The sequence below is a fragment of the Parambassis ranga genome, chromosome 24 (genome assembly GCF_900634625.1).
Source record: "Parambassis ranga chromosome 24, fParRan2.1, whole genome shotgun sequence".
In the NCBI taxonomy this organism is placed as follows: Eukaryota; Metazoa; Chordata; class Actinopteri; family Ambassidae; genus Parambassis; species Parambassis ranga.
Genome location: NC_041043.1, coordinates 1536448 through 1551539, shown reverse-complemented (window position 1 = coordinate 1551539; position 15092 = coordinate 1536448). Strand labels below are relative to the sequence as shown.

The 15092-nt window shown below is 41.7% G+C and overlaps 2 protein-coding genes across 3 annotated transcripts; one reads left to right on the top strand and one right to left on the bottom strand.

Moving 5' to 3' along the window:
* Positions 1–1161: 1161 nt before the first annotated feature.
* actc1a (actin alpha cardiac muscle 1a) lies at positions 1162–4554 on the bottom strand. 2 transcript variants are annotated; one of them, XM_028397469.1, is made up of 8 exons: positions 4492–4554; positions 3151–3304; positions 2934–3062; positions 2642–2837; positions 2388–2549; positions 1792–1983; positions 1525–1706; positions 1162–1441 (listed from the first exon to the last, which is right to left on the bottom strand). In XM_028397469.1, exons 2-8 carry the CDS (start codon positions 3277–3279, stop codon positions 1298–1300), a joined length of 1134 nt encoding a protein of 377 aa, XP_028253270.1. In that variant the 5' UTR covers positions 3280–3304; positions 4492–4554; the 3' UTR covers positions 1162–1297. The 2 variants fall into 2 exon arrangements, with proteins under 2 accessions (XP_028253270.1, XP_028253271.1); XM_028397470.1 differs by having other exon boundaries at positions 3151–3301; positions 4492–4529.
* A 5290-nt stretch (positions 4555–9844) lies between these two features.
* LOC114428751 (adenylate kinase 7-like) lies at positions 9845–14426 on the top strand. Its single transcript, XM_028397425.1, has 18 exons — positions 9845–9980; positions 10062–10190; positions 10707–10821; positions 10889–10983; positions 11057–11158; positions 11255–11338; positions 11423–11511; positions 11601–11691; positions 11813–11890; positions 12018–12167; positions 12396–12524; positions 12601–12700; positions 12813–12941; positions 13024–13095; positions 13170–13367; positions 13538–13755; positions 13827–13985; positions 14074–14426. The coding sequence occupies exons 1-18, from the start codon at positions 9897–9899 to the stop codon at positions 14107–14109; spliced, it is 2058 nt and encodes a 685-aa protein (XP_028253226.1). The 5' UTR covers positions 9845–9896; the 3' UTR covers positions 14110–14426.
* The last annotated feature ends 666 nt before the right edge of the window (positions 14427–15092 follow it).

Sequence of the window (15092 nt, the reverse complement as noted above, 5' to 3'; positions counted from 1 at the left end):
AAAAGACTTGATTTCCGGTGTCATCATAGATGCTTGTTGTTATACAACCTCGCAATAATATGCGATCCGCCTCGCTTCACGGTTCAGAGGCAGTTTCTATAGGAACCAGAATCCTCTCCTCCGATTGGCTGTCTGCTCCGCAGCCGCACAGCACTGACACGACAAATCAGAGGCCAGTGTTATGCCAAAAAGATGATTTCTCTCCACTTTTCAGTATGTTAAATAGCCTACCAGTATCATATAATACCCAAAACAAAAAAAACTTCATTTTAGCACCAGAAATACATTTTTATTTAAATTAAATGATAGTTCCCACAAACATTTAAAATAATTGTACAATATTGGTTTAAAAAAAATAATGAACTTTAGCAACAGCTTATTCATAGTAGGTCAAGGAAAAGGGCATTACCACAATAAAACAGTAAGCAACAAAGCTAACAGATTCTGATTTTGAGAAAACAGGAACACGTGTTAGATCTGGCCACAGTAGTGGCATCTGACCACCAGATGGCGCTATTGCTCCAGTAGAAACTGTATGAATTTTACTCACAAGCATATGAGTCCAAGCTGAGGCATGTAAACATAACTTTGCACCACTGAGCTCATCCCATGGAGGACTTGACAATAAAAGCTGGTCACACTACTGCCTGTAATCCCTATTTTTTCATCACTAGAGTGGAAAAACTAAATAGTCAGCAGCCTTTCAAGTTTTTATAAGCATGCTTTCCTGACTAACATCACTCCAGAATGAAAGATGGCTTCATTATGCTCATCTACAACACCTGTGGCACAGGAAGTGCTGTGTTCAGGTGACATAGAAAATGTTGTAGAAGCTTTAGGTTTAAATTAGTTAAATTTAATTCGATTTGAAGTAAAAATAATGGTCTGAATAAAGATAAAGCTCTGTGTCAATATTAGCTGTTTCTAATTTAGCCTTTATCCACACTAAATCAGTATTTTTACTCCTGAGGCATATATTTTTTGGAGATTGAGTGGGTAGACAGACCCTGTCTTGGAACCGCCAGGCTTCCAATGACTCCTAAGTGAACTTTTTGGCTGTGGTTTATTCTATTTACACTACCATTCTAAAGTTTGGGGTCACCCAAAAAAAATAGATCTTAAGTAGGACCTCCACAATGAGAAAGACTCAAACTCTTCAGATTATTGTTAAAAGCAACTATTTTTATTACAACAGTACATGTATATACAGCAAAAGGCACAGTAGAAATAGAGATATGGAGTGGTTGGTGTCGGCCGGGGGGGTGGGGGGGGTGTTTTCTTGGTGCTCGTTGGAGATTTAGAAGCACTTCCTGTGCACGATGGAGGGGCCTGCCTCATCGTACTCCTGCTTGCTGATCCACATCTGCTGGAAGGTGGACAGAGAGGCCAAGATGGAGCCGCCAATCCAGACGGAGTATTTCCTCTCAGGGGGAGCGATGATCTGCAGGGAGGGGGATCAGGGATACAGGTTGGTCATGAAAGTGTTTTACACCATGTTTGAATATCTGATCAGATTTATCTCACCTTGATCTTCATGGTGCTGGGGGCCAGGGCAGTGATCTCCTTCTGCATACGGTCAGCAATACCAGGGTACATGGTGGTACCGCCAGACAGCACATTGTTGGCGTACAGGTCCTTACGAATGTCAATGTCGCACTTCATGATGCTGTTGTATGCGGTCTCATGGATACCAGCAGACTCCATACCTGAGAAGGTGACATGTAATAAGGTAAACCTAATGTAAAGTGTGTGCAATCAAACAAATTAGTGTTAGTTCAGCTCGTGACTCACCGATGAAGGATGGCTGGAAGAGGGTCTCTGGGCAGCGGAAACGCTCGTTACCAATGGTGATGACCTGACCGTCGGGAAGCTCGTAGCTCTTCTCCAGGGAGGAGGAGGAGGCAGCAGTGGCCATCTCATTCTCAAAGTCCAGAGCCACGTAGCACAGCTTCTCCTTGATGTCACGCACAATCTCACGCTCAGCTAGAGAGAAAAAACATAGTTCAGTCAACCAGGTCCACAAGAATATAATGAGAAAATCCACCATTTTTGGGTTGCTAATGTTAGCAACACATCATTTACTTTGGGAATAACCAGAAGCCTATACTCGCTAATGCTAGTAAAGCTAAATAAAGCTGCTTTAAATCTACATTGAAAAACAAAACACATGCTCACATATTCTAGCTAATAAAATAAACAAGCTAATTGTTGCTCATCACCACATCTTTAGCAAATGCTAATTGCAAAATCACTTAACTTCACATAACTTTATTTCTGCCAGTGTTTAAGCATTTACAGTTTCTGGCACTTGGAGTTACTGAAGTTATCTCTCAATTAAACTCACTTTTCTGTTTTTTAAATTCATTCTGGTAGCAGCGTCTTCTTACCAGTGGTGACGAAGGAGTAGCCACGCTCAGTCAGGATCTTCATCAGGTAGTCTGTCAGGTCACGACCGGCCAGATCCAGACGCATGATGGCGTGGGGCAGAGCATAACCCTCATAGATGGGTACGTTGTGGGTCACACCATCACCAGAGTCCAGCACAATACCTGTCCAGAGGGAGAGAGAGAGACAGATCAGTTTCTTGTCTATGGACTACCAGTACAGTCTAAAAGTGGAGGAGTTTTAGGTAGAGACTCACCGGTGGTACGACCAGAGGCGTACAGGGACAGCACAGCCTGGATGGCCACGTACATGGCAGGGACGTTGAAGGTCTCAAACATGATCTGAGTCATCTTCTCCCTGTTGGCTTTGGGGTTGAGGGGGGCCTCAGTCAGCAGGGTGGGGTGCTCCTCAGGGGCCACACGGAGCTCGTTGTAGAAGGTGTGGTGCCAGATCTGTAAACATCAGGACAGTTAGAGGAGCTGTAGTGGATCTAACGACTCACAACACTGGACTGAAGTGACTGCGCCGTTTTCTGATCCAACTCTCACCTTCTCCATGTCGTCCCAGTTGGTGATGATGCCGTGCTCGATGGGGTACTTCAGCGTCAGGATACCCCTTTTGCTCTGAGCCTCATCTCCCACATAGCTGTCCTTCTGACCCATACCCACCATCACACCCTACAAATAAAGATAACACATATAACATCTGTGTTATGATTGAAAATATAATCCTTCATAGAGCCAGGGGTCTTTTATTATTTCAAACCTGGTGACGGGGACGTCCAACGATGGATGGGAAGACAGCACGGGGAGCGTCATCACCAGCAAACCCAGCCTTGACCAGGCCAGAGCCATTGTCACACACCAAGGCGGTGGTCTCGTCGTCGTCACACATGTTTGGTCTTTTCTGTTCTGGCCTGCTAGAAGAGACATAAGATGGACACATGTCATGATGACATTATTGGATGTTTTCAGCAGATAATATGTTATATTGTGTCATATTTCTATTTAGAGTCTAAATAGAGTCTATTCTGAGAAACAATGTGGCACTATGCTCACTATGAAGACACCTATGAGTGTGAGAGTAATCTCTCTGAGTCCTACAGCTGCCTGAAAAGCCAAAATGGGACATGACCCCCCACACACTCACACTCATAGATCTATTTTCAGCCCCTTCAGTATCTCATCGTTAAGCCCGAGCCAGTTAACAGCTGAGCCAGCGTGTCTTTTGACGAGTGGCAGAGGAGGCCTGGGTCTCCTCTCAGCTGTCGCCACATAGTGGTCTCTTCTGTTTGGAGCCAGACCATGTGCTCTGATCCTTCACAATGATAACAGGCTGCATCCTGGGCGCCACTATCATCATCAACCCCCTCCGATGGAGGTTTCTCCCAACTCCAATTTGTAAGTGCTGCTAGGGCATTCTGTGTCATGTTTTAAAGGAAATCTTGACACAGCAGCTGAAGCTGATCAAGCAGAAGTTGAAGGCAATGACAGCTTTTCTGACAGTTCATTAAAACTCCAAATGTTACTGTTTAAAATAACTGGAAATTACACTTTAATATGCTCTAAAAAGGAGTTTTGTGTATGAACTCCCCTGAACTGCAGATTTGAGTTAGAATTTAAATGCATGTTCTTTCAAATAAATTAATAAACAGTATAAAACAGTATAATACAATTTAATTTCAAATGAATAGCTAGTTAATTTAGTTAATTCAGGCAGAAAGTGACTTTAATTTTCATTAAGAAAGGCAAGTCTCTTTAGTTTGACTTTAAGATTTTCACAATAAAAGCACAACTGTATATTCCCTGAGAGACACTGATTTTTTTTGTCTGTTTTGGTATTTAAAACCCCCTGAAACATCAGACCTGAGTGAACCCTATGTATCTCTAGGTTGAGTCTGACCTGAGTCAGAGTTGCATGCCTGCCACTCAACAGCAAGCATCCCCTTCCTGGACTCTAAACCTCTAAACCTGCATGGGTCTGCAGCTCATTCCCTTGCTCTCATCCTTCACTTAAATATCTTCATTAAAACTTATGAGAAAAAAAAACATCTCAAATACAACACCTAAGATGCACAGCAAGAAGAATGTGAAAAAGGGCACTCACCAAGTTGTAACTACAAGACTGGAGTTTCCACTGGGACAAAGGGGTGAGGGTGAGAGGGGGTCCTTAAATATGTCTCAGTGTCCTGAAGCAGGGGCTTGGTGGGCGGGCTCAGGACTTCACACAAGCCCAAATTAAGTGCTGCTCGGTAATATGGCTCAGTAAAGTGGATCCTGTGTCAGCTAACGCCACCAAACTGGAGGGATGTTGCCTTGGAGATAAAAAGCCATGCAAGGAAGTAAATAAAGAGTAGACTGAGAATCAATGATTATTCAATCACAAAGCTTTAAATGTGATGGATATGTGATTATGTCTTAATGTTTCTTAGTTAGAGCTCAGACAGATCATGATGAGGAAACGCTCATATGCAAGCCAGTTCAGAATCCAAATTCCAAATTTCAAAGCAGCATCTTTCTCCCACTTTTCAGTACTTCCCTTCCCTAAGGATGTGTTAATATGACTAAGTCAAAACTGGGCACTGGGGATGTGGGTGATTGCAGGGTGAGAAGGTAACATGAGATCTCCTCTGAGCATTCTGGTTAAGGAGCTGTCTAAGAGGAACCTTTCCTGTGACAGTTTGCCAGTGTAGTGGCATGTGTGAAGACTGAAGGAGGGCCAAAAAACATGCTAGACAGCTGAGAGGCAGTATAGTGCAAGAGAGGGGAGGGGGCGGTGGGGTCCCCCAGACCTCCAGCAGACAACAGATTCCTGGGACAGCCTGTGCAGGAAGCGACGAGTGACCGTTCTCGCCTCTGATTGGCTTTAGTGTCTCCTTTTAGGGATATGGTGTGCAGCAGGTGCCACTCATACATACACACACCGAGGAGGGGCTCCTTATTCGTCACTGTGACATCTCCATGCTGGAGCCCTATCAGACCACTGTGAGTGCAATAAAAATGTAAATAACCCCGATTGATGTTCTTTGATAACACACTTGCAGTGTATTTTCTATAATTAACATTTAAGGGATAGACTTACGGCTCACACACTTTATCTTCAAAACTGGTCTAAATAACCTATTCCCCATTTTGTTGAACAAATTGAGTTCTACAAAGTTTCACAGCTTTCAAATCTTTACATTTACTTTATTTTATTATTATATTATTATTATTTGTTTTATGTTTTAAGTATGCACCAAATTACAAAGGCAAATTCCTAGTAATGTGAAACTCTTCACTTATATGGCAATAAATACAGTTATGATTCTGATTCAGCTGCTTCTGATATATTATATGTTATATACGACGAATATTTACTCTTTCTTTGTCTATTGTTCTATTTTATTTATGTATAATTCTGAGAATTTTCATAGAAAAAGTATAGAGAGAAATGTGTGAATTTGGAGTTTAGACTTTGAGACTTATAGGTTGTTTGGAGGTGGATGTTAGAAGGGTAAAAATGAAAATATGAATAGAGAGAGTAGACATTTATTTTGTGCCTATGTGTTTTTCTAAGAACCTCTCAGAATTCTGTGATAAAAGTCAAATCTAAGATTATTAACACGTAATTTACGATAACAAAAGCAAAAAAGGCAAGAAAAACATATGTCAATGCTAAATACAAATAATTACTGCAATAAATGTTTCACTCAATGTAGCCTAATCTCTGATCTCTGAGGCAGAAACATCAGTTTAGTTTAGCCTGAATGAAACTGCTGCTGTGTTTTGTCAACAGCTCCCTCTCAGTGAAAGGAGCACTTTTTGGCAGAGCCCAATCTGTACGGGCAGGTCTTTATCAGGATGGAGCAGATTGGACTGAAATGGGTCATGGTTTTGAGGGACATTCGTCCTTATAAGGGAATGTAGGAAGCATGTGGTTTGTCTTTCTTGACAGCTGCCTTCTCTGCACTTCCATCCCCCTAACACACACACATACTCTTCAAGCACACACTTAAGCAACTGTTAGTAACAACTGTTACAACAGTCTGCCTAATGTAGACAGGGCTTTGTTTACCATTTGACCATGTACAGTAGGAACACTGATAGATTTGACTTTAATCGAGGCAATTCAAATACAAACAACAAACGCACAAATATTTAACATTTGTGATTAATGGCTCCTCTTTTTCAGTGTGTGGCCAGTCTCTAGTCCAAACTAATTTTCTAGTTGTCACCCAAGCCCTGTCAGTGTAAATGTTTAGGAACAGCAATGATCAGTTTCCTTCTGTTGGTCGCACACAGCCGTGTCTGTAATGCGCCACATGCCGGCTGCAGACAGCTGATGGTTCGCAGTGTTTGAAAAGCTGTGGGGTTGGTGTGAACCAGAGCAATCACATCAATAGCCATCTGCTGACTGTAAATCTTTATACACAAGTAAAGTGTTTCACAGCTCACCAGCACTGAAAAGAGGTAACACCGGCTGTTTAAGAGTGCAACACTAAAGAAATGTGAATAAATATGTAAATTATAGCGTAAAATCTTATTGAAAACTTTAGATCAGAAATATTTGGTTGATTTGCATCCTTGCATGCTTTTGCCACCTTTTTATATTATTTTATTTTTTTGTATTGCAATGATAGTCATCTGTGTGCATGCTGATAATGACAGGTTATTTATTACTATACATGGCACACTCTGAGCAGCACTCTTCAGTATCACTCTGCTTTGAATATATGTGTCGTGTGTTTCACTAAGAGCTCAGACACACAACTGCCCAGACCTGCCACCAGCTTAATCTCAACTCTATAAATATACGGGGTGCTTTAAAAGTTTCCATGTCAGCGCTTCATTGTCCTGTACCATGAGGGGATATAGAGACCCACAGGTGTAGCTGCTGTGTGTGAGAGGGGGCAAGATTAGGATGTTGTTACACTGTGTGCTGGATTTTCAATGGGCAATGCCTGCAGGAAAAATTGCACGGAAGTGACACGTTACACTTTCCTCACAGCATTGTTAAGATTCATTGGCCAAACCATAGCAACCACAGCGAGACCTTAGCAACGGCACAGGATAATGGTAATCAGAAAGTAAAAAGAAGAAGTGATTCTTTTGAGACCAGAACTAAGTAAGTTAGTTGGAGTGTTGGAGAGGAGAGATGTGAGGATCAGACAGAAAAATGGAAAATCATACTACAGTGTGCAGAGGAAAATGGTATCTCTGCCATGAACCCAGTCAAACCTTCAACAGTACTGAAAAATCAGGTAGGGGACATTTTTATGGCTAAGGTGCAGAGAGTGGAAATCTGTTCAATTGTGAGTCGAGTGAAGTGTGAGTCGAGTGGAGACAGGAAGAAAGTGGGTCAAAGAGGGGATTTGGGGAGTCCCTGTTTGGCTATGGATGAAATCAAAGCAAACGTAAAAGGAAGCTCCTAGCGCACGTTCAGTCAGGAAAACTTTCACGTCATTCATCTCTATTCGCCTCCCTGATCTCTCCCTCTTCTTTCTCACTCCCTTGCTCTCCCTCTCTCTAACCTCCCACTTTAGTCAGATGAATGTTATAGAGCACCTCTCTCACCAATCAGCTGTCAGTCCATCCCTCACTTGCCCAATCACAGCTTAGCAAAAATATTTAAAAGTCTTTCGTCTCTTCTTCAGCTGTCCTTCAGATCGACTCTGGCGACCCTCCTCCACCCCAAGCACCACCAGATTCGCACCAGTTAAAGGAACTCTCTCCTGCTCTCTAGCTTCTGCACCACCACCACCACCACGTCTAGACCCAGGGGGGGACTTCCGACTCTCCTCCTGCCCTTTCCTCCCTTTTGGATGTGGTCATCGCGACAGGGTCTAGAACGCCAAAGCACATTCTAAATTATTTGTATAACAATACATTTTCTCTTATTCAGTCACCTGAGTCTCTCCTGACTGAAATAGTATAAGGAGAGAGAGTGAAGTGTTATAAAATTGGGAGGTCAACACCAGTAGAGGGTGTCTGGGGGAGGATTAAGAGAATGAGAGGAATTAGGAGAGAATGGGTAGCATCCCAGAAGCTATTAGGTTTGTATAAAAAAGTGTGGGAAGCAGGAATTCTGCCCAGAAGCGGGGCCTCCATGGCTCTTCACTGCAGTCTTGTCTGATTTTTACTTTATAGAAAATAGACACAAGTACAAAGGTTTAACCACTGCCTCAATGTTAGAAAAAGACAGATTAGAAAGAGTGTATAAGGAGTATGTTTCTATTTTTACAGACGGTTTCAAAGATCCCAATACAGGAAAAAAACTGTTTTTTCAGGGACAGTTCCTGTGTTAGCAATAGATATCAGCAGGAGAACTCCAGATCATTTAACAGTTTTCACAGTAGAGATGATGGCAGTAATAACAGCATTGCAGTGGGTAGAATATACTACGGTAAGTCTAAGGCCATTATTTGCTCAGATTCTGACTCAGTTCTGGAATCACTTCAATCGTCTTCATCTCAAGCCACACAGGATATGTTAAATGAGACATATGAAGCTCTGTTTAGGACAAAAAAACTTGAATATATCTGTTGTTTTTATGTGGGTTCCAGCACATCAGGGTGTTATGGGTAATGGAAGGGCAGACAAACTATCAAAGGGAGCACTTAAACTGGATAATGTCATGGTGACAGCATTTAATAAACTAGAAGCAATCAAAGGGTGATCAATGGCATGTAAGGAGAAAGTAACAGGAAGACATTTATGCCCAATTCAAAGGTAAGTGGGCACAATGAGACCAGCAGGGGGCCATAGGAGAGAAGAAAGGAGCATTACAAGACTGACTCGGACACACTGGATTTAAAAAAACACTCAAACTAATAGGTAAACATACACTACCGTTCTAAAGTTTGGGGTCACCAGGCCAGTTCTATAGCTTCTCTGAACAGTTTCAGCTGTGCTAACATAGTTTCACAGGAGTTTTCTAATCATCAATTAGCCTTTTTAACAGGATTAGCTAACACAATGTACCATTAGAACACAGGAGTGATGGTTGCTGGAAAAGGGTCTCTGTATACCCATATATTCCATTAAAAATCAGCATTTTCTAACTAGAATAGTCATTTACCACATTAACAATGTCTGGACTGTATGTCTGATTACTTTAGTGTTATCTGCATTAAAAAAAAACATTTTTTAAATAGACATTTCCAAGTGACCCCAAACTTTTGAACGTACATCACGTTAGTGTACATCAGGACTATGTGAGAATTGTAATGAAGAAGAAACAGCATTACTGAATTTCAGATACCAGACATACTAAAAGGGAAACCTAAGAAAATCAGGTTTAGTATACTTTTTTTAGTCTCACTCAGGTTCACACTCCATAGTAGCCTATAGGTGGCGGTAATGCGCCTGAGAGAAGGATGCCACCCGCCATTAAACTACGAGAAGAAGAGCCCTTAGCAACGTTGAGACCTGACGTTTCGCCGTTGCTAAGGGCAACAGTATGTTTCCCCGTTGCTAAGGGCTCTTCTTCTCGTAGTCTAAAAATATTTACGTCATTCAAAGATTTTAAAAATGGAGGACAAAAGACACCAAACTCGTCCTAAACGAGTTTTTGTTAACGACGTAAACGGATATTCCTCCGCGCACATCGCCAAGGTATAGAGAAGTGTTTATTGGTTTTGGGAAACAGCCTGTCATTCGTGAGTTTTACTGAAGCCATTTTGCCTTGTTGAACAGTTTTTGTCGACATACGTGGCTGAGGACGGTGAAGCAGAAGAAGAAGCAGCCGCTGGTGAAGCTGCCTTCCAGGTGGTGGGAACCGTGCAGTCCGCCAAAGAGTCGGCCTTTCTCCTGGAACAGTATCAGGTGAGGCGGGCCTGTGATGTGTACACATGCTTTTATAACTCTGTATTTATCATACAGTAAGATTCAGAATAGTGTGCATAACTGGCACTGTTACACTGTAAAAAAATGCTATACTGTAAATGAAATTCATAGTTCTAAACATAAAACTGGTAAATAGTGATAGTGAACTGCTGCAACATATCCTGCTGCATTCTGCAGCTGTTTATGTCATCATTAGCTAAGCAATATGGATAGCAAGTCAGATATTTATAGTGATAACATTAGCTAGCAGTGTTAGCTACACTGGGAATTTATTAATGAATTAGCCACTCATTCCATACAAAAACAATCAGACAGTGTTTTGCTAATGGCAACATTATAAAGCAAGCAGGCTAGGCTTAGCTTGCTGTAATATGCGGTGCATGTCATGGATACATTACATACAGCAGCTATCCAAAGTAGCAGAAGGGTCAGTGTTAGAACATAGGGAGTTTAGAACATATAAAATGTCTAAAATAGGATTAACTTCTTTGGTAGTCCCCATCCAGAGATGAGCTTCTTCAGTACCTGCTGCAGTGTGATGTGGTGGTGTACAACATCTCAGAAAGTTCTTCACAGCAGCAGTTTGAAGAAGCAAAGTGGGCACTTACAGGTGAGGTCAGATAGTGCTGATAATTCAGCAGAGGACATCTCTTACAGTTCCTTCCTTTTACAAACAGCGCTTGAATCTGAGATGGAGAACTTCAAGTCTCGGAAAATGTTCATCTTAGTCTCCACTGTGATGACCTGGGCCCTAACCACACCCAAGAATCCGGTGAGTCTGGGAGAAACTAGAGGTTAGGTGGTAAAAGCTTTTAAACTGAACGGAGTGCAATTTGGCTCTTCAGGGTGATGCAATGACAGATGCAGAGTTCAGGAGAAGAAGGCCTCATCGCAACTTCAAAAACTGCTATAATCTGGAAAATCTTGTGCTCAAGTTGCCCAGAGGGGTAAATCTATTCCAACAACATAACAGTCTAATGCAGTCTCAGTTGCATAATGTTTGCTATTGATTCAATGATATCCTCTGATATTTCAATACGCAGAAAAACTCCAAACTCCAAGGTTACGTTGTAGCTGCTGGTCATCAGTATGGACAGGGGGAGAACCTCTTTCACTACTTCTTCAAGGTAAATATAGAAGCATAATAATACCCTCTGTAGGTCATCAGGCCTCTCTGTGTGTGTTGCTGCATGATTTGTAATTTCCATCAGGTCTCCTGGTTGATGAAATCTCCAGAAGTTCCCATATTTGGAGAGGGAAGAAATCACATCCCCACAATTCACGTTCACGACCTTGGCGGGTGATTTTAATTGACAGTATTCCTGCATATATTCCTGCATATATTTGGAGAGAATTGTTTGATTGCTGAACTGACTGTTTGCTTTTCAGAGTGATTCAAAACATTATAAAGCAGAGGCCAAAGTCGAAGTATATTCTTGCCATTGATGAGGCCTGTATCACTTTAGAAGATATTGTAAAGGTAATTCTGTAATAAATATAGTTATATATATATATATATATATATATATATATATATATGTGTGTGTGTGTGTGTGTGTGTAGAAGGCATAATAATAACATAACAACCTTTAATCCTTTAGAGGATAAGTTATGTGCTTGGACCAGGAAAAGTTCACATGTTACCAGCGCAGGAGGTCATCACAATGAAGGCTTTTACGGTACAGTAATTCATTTAAATGTGATACCTGTATTTAGATTTGTTTCTGTCATACATTGTTGCATATTTCAAACAGATAACATGTAATAATAAATGATTTCCTGAAAAGTGTGCATGTCTTTTTTCAGCCAGGGGAACTGGAGTATTTAGGGATCGACCTCAGCTTGGAGGCTTCTCAGTTAAAGGACTTATACGACCTGCGCTGGACGTCTGAGACCGGGATGGTGGAAAACATGGAGATGATTGTGCAGGAATACAAAGAGGCCAGACAGCTGCTTGTGAGTCTTGACAAATATATAGCACACACACACATCAGTGGGGAACTATGAAGGATTTAAAGACAAGCTAATGACTGAAGTCCCACCTAAAGTGGTGGGTCAGGGAGCCAGAAATGTGGTGTCCAGGAAAACTCGTCTTGGCTTGGGGTCCACATACCTTTGTTCATATGGTGTACATGTAGAAGAAAAATGGAATCAGAATTATCTTTGTGTCCATTGATTCTTTAGCCAGTTAGAATCCTCCTGGTTGGACCTCCGGCTGTGGGGAAAACCACAGTTGCAGAGAAGCTCTGCCAGTATTACCGAACACACCACATCAAGCTCCAGGAGACCATTGAGGAGAAGATCACACAGCTGGTCAGTGGATGCAGTGAGACATACTGCCCTCCTGTGGACGTTGTGTTACTGTCATCTTTCTGTGTGTGTGCTGCAGAAGGAGATACTGAATGGGCCTGAACATGACAGTGAGGAGGAAGCAGCTGCTGCACAGAAACAGCTGGAAAGTATTAAAAAGAGCATGGAAGCAAATGAAGGTTAGTAAAAGCAACAAGATAGCAGGCGAGATTACAAGTACTGTAAGAAAACCTTTTAATGAAATGTTCATTTGAATGGCCTTATATTGTTTAATAACCTGTGTCCCATCAGGTCGACTGGATGACCATCTCTTGTTTCACATTGTGAACGACAAACTGAATTCAAAGGCGTGTCAAAACCAAGGATTTGTTCTCGATGACTTCCCTGACACTTACCAGCAAGCAAAGATGATTTTCTCTGGTGAGTTTCATTCATCTATTTATTCATTAATGAAGTGAGAGACAAATCAGAGTTTGTCCTAAAGTGTGTTTTTGTTGCTCAGATAAGGAGCCAGATAATCAGGACATGGATCTGATGTCCAAAACACCGGCATACAACAAGAACATCGCTCCAGGTCATTGATACACCTCTGTGACATCTGTTGACATCTATCAACAAAGTGCTGAAACATCTCGGTGTGTTTTGCAGAACATATTTTCGCCTTGCATGCGTCAGATGATTTCCTGACGAACAGAGTGAAAGAACTTCCACAGAGCCTGGCGGAGAAAATGCGTTACACCCAGGAGGAATTTTTATGTCGCCTGATGAGATACAGACAACTGAGCAGTACTGGTGACACACTGCTAGACTACTTTGATGAGCTGGAGATTCACCCAGAACATATTGGTACTGCACTTAAAGCCATATAAACAAATTAAGTATCAATATCACAAATGTATGTTAGGGGCAGGATACAGCACCTTAGTCTTTCAATGCGGATGAGCAAGAGCAGATTTTCAGTGTAAAGGACCCATTTTTGCAAATAAATCTTTTTTCTGTGCTGTGTTCCTCCACAGAGGTCTGTGTGGATGATCCAGAGTACACTGACATCATGAAGAAAATCACAGAGATGGTCGGGGTTCCTACAAATTATGGGCTGAGCGCAGAGGAGCAGGAGAAGAAGGCCCGAAAGAGAGATAAGGAGCAGAGGCAGAAACTGGCTGCAGAGGCTTCTGAGAGAAAACGCAGGAACGAGGCTGCGCTGGCTGAGATGGCTGCTCAGTACAAGCAGTGGGTAAGGTCACGGAGGAATCTTTTATCACCTCACTGTTCATAGAAGGTTATAGGATCTTATTTATTTAACAGCAGAAGAATGTATGTGAGGTGAGGCGACAGGAGGCCGAGCTGCTGGAGGCTCAGTCTCTTCCTCTGAGGAACTATCTGATGAAGTACGTGATACCTTCGCTCACAGAGGCCATGCTTGAGTGCTGCAAGATCAAACCAGAGGACCCGGTCGACTTTTTGGTATTTACAAAGCCACACTTTCTCATGATATACTGAACATCAACACACATAGCAATTGATTTTATGTTTATGTCTGTTTTTGTTGCAGGCTGAATATCTTTTACGGAGCATTCAACAGGGATAATTAATACACATGGGGGAAGCATGTTTGTTGCCCTTCACAGACAGGAATGCACTAAATACCAAAACGTGGACACCCAGAGGTCTATAATGATCATAACACAACAATAAATTATTTAGTAAAAGTTAAAGGGGGCAGAGCACACATGTCACTAAAACAAAGTGGAAAAAAAGTGCGATTATGACCTTTCACCCCCTAAAATGGCTATAACATAAAAAAACATAGTCACTGTTTGTAAGACTTGAGCCAGACTTTCACTCATTACAGCTGTCTGCTGGGTGACTCAGCTCAGACCAGACTGGGTGTGTGAGTCAGCACTTACTGGAAGGAAAATTAGATGTTTGTTTTTTTGCAGAATCCACACTGCAGCTGATAAACAAAAGACAAACAGATCAAATAATTGAGACTGTTTGTGTTTATTCTCATGTTCAAACGGATGGAAGCTGCTGCATACACAGAAGAAACTTCAGCTGTTCAACTGTGTTAAATCCACTTCTTATATCTGCTAGTTCAACACTAGGTGGCGCAGAGAGTCCTTCTATAAACTATGCACAGGAACAAACATGTGGATGAAAATGTTAGAGTATTTTCTTATAGCAAGATCGGAATAATAGTCTGTCTGTAGGAAAGGCCTTTGCTCTGTTGTAAAATGCGTCGTAAAATAAGAATGTGTCACTCCAGTTGTTGTGGTTAATAAAGTGTCTGCAGTTTGCTTTGTAGTTTGTGTCTGCACGCTCATTTACTGGATGTGGTATATAGATTAGAACATAGGAGAAAGAATTTATTTGAATAAATGTCAGCCCTCACAAAAACATGCTTTGTATAATTTTACAATATCTAAACTGTGAAACCACACTTGCTAACTCGGCCTACATTCTGGCCCTTGATGAGAGAGAATTCTTACCATCCTCTGATGATATTACTGTGCAGATAAGCAGGGTTGTTGGCCTCATTTGAACTCATTTAAGTCATTTAATCTGTAAGGA